Source organism: Alnus glutinosa, chromosome 3 (genome assembly GCF_958979055.1).
Source record: "Alnus glutinosa chromosome 3, dhAlnGlut1.1, whole genome shotgun sequence".
Lineage (NCBI taxonomy): Eukaryota > Viridiplantae > Streptophyta > Magnoliopsida > Fagales > Betulaceae > Alnus > Alnus glutinosa.
The window spans coordinates 8577973-8579607 of NC_084888.1; the positions used below are offsets into that span (position 1 = coordinate 8577973).

General features: G+C 46.1%; 1 protein-coding gene across 1 annotated transcript; it reads right to left on the reverse strand.

Annotated features, from left to right (window-relative positions):
* Positions 1–387: 387 nt before the first annotated feature.
* LOC133863122 (uncharacterized) lies at positions 388–940 on the reverse strand. Its single transcript, XM_062299113.1, has 2 exons — positions 548–940; positions 388–474 (listed from the first exon to the last, which is right to left on the reverse strand). The coding sequence occupies exons 1-2, from the start codon at positions 938–940 to the stop codon at positions 388–390; spliced, it is 480 nt and encodes a 159-aa protein (XP_062155097.1).
* Between the last annotated feature and the right edge of the window lie 695 nt (positions 941–1635).

A 1635-nucleotide genomic window follows, 5' to 3' on the forward strand; every position in this document is an offset into this window, starting at 1 on the left:
TTGAGGAACTCCAGAGCAACCATCCGAACAAACTCTCCCACCATGGCCCAATGGTTCTAAAAGAAGCAGACTCCATACCCATCCGGATCTGGAGCCTTTAGAGGATGCATTTAGGTCAAGGCTTTGTCAATTTCTTCGGGAGAGAACACCCTTATGAGGTCTGCATTCATGGCTGTGGGGACTTTTGTGGGGACCGCAGATAAGCAATCCCCCAAACCCACATCCCTTTTGTGGTAAAAATATGTTGAAAATAATAGGAAAACACATGTCCTATATCCTCATGTTTTTTCCACACATTACCTTCCAAGTCCATAATTTGGTTAATATGGTTCTGTCTTCTGCGTTGGGAAGCCCATGCATGGAAAAAATGCGTTTGGCCCTTTGCTTTCACTGGACATCCTCCATTTCTAGCAAGTGATCTATCTCCTCCTGTACTTCTTGAGTCTCCTCCAAGTTATTCGGGTTCTTAGAATACTGCAACAGTTCCAACCGTTTAGTGAGGTTTCTAATGGTGCGATTCACACTTTTTGGCATAGCTCCATCCCACCAAAGCCTGCTTGCACCAATCTAACTTTGCCATAGTAGCCCCTAAAGCACTCATGCCTGCTGTGCCCTTCATCCATTCTGCTTGGACCACCTCCTTGCATTCCGAGTCAAGATTCCAGCAAGCCTTATACTTGAAAGTTCTCGGCCCCTGTTTGGCCTTATGCCGGGCACTAAATTGAATCCACAACGGCTTGTGGTCGGATGATCGAGCGGCCAAAACTTCCACCAATACATCAGGGTGTCTGCTACACCAGCCAGGGTTAACTAGAGCTCGGTCAAGCCTGGCCTTGATGAAATCAGGTGAGCTCCTTTTGTTGCTCCAAGTGTATTTGGAACCTCTGTACCTGAGGTCCCCAAGATTGAATGCATCAAGAACACTTCTAAATCTTTCCATTTGGGAATAATTGCGCTGATTTCCCCTAAACTTCTTAGAAGAATTGACGATCTCATTTTAATCCCCAACACCCCCAACACAGAGACAATCTTGTGGAGGGAAAGAACTAAGGTGAGAAAGCAGCTGCCACGACTCCTCCCTCTGAGTCCGGTCAGCATTACCATAGAAACCAGTGAATTTCCATGAGTATCTTGTACCAGATAGAGTAATGATGGCACTGATATGTCTCTGTGAATAATTCAAAATATGCACCTCCCCTTCCTCCTTCCACAAAAAGGCCAGCCCACTGCTTTTGTGCAACGGCTCCATAGTAAGCAAACCAGCAATACCCAACTGCCTCCTTATTCCATGTAACCTTGTGTTTCTCATGATAGTTTCCATAAGAAACACAAATTTGGGTCTCTTTTCCTTCACTAGCAAGCGAAGATCTCGAACTATTCGAGGGGTCCCAAGCCTTCGACAGTTCCAACATAACACACTCATGGCTGAAGGCGGGGCTGCTCCACAGCATCCGCCCCTGAGAAAGTACCCTCAAGGTTGAATGCATACCGAAGTTCCTTATTAGGGAGATTGAGATTCTGAGTTTCCTTTTCCACCTCTGCAAAACTCCTATTCTCTAGCAACCGCTTCTATTCTGAGTCTTCCAGCTATCTCCAAGAGTTCCCTTGTGCAATCCTTTTCCAGTGCTTCACGTT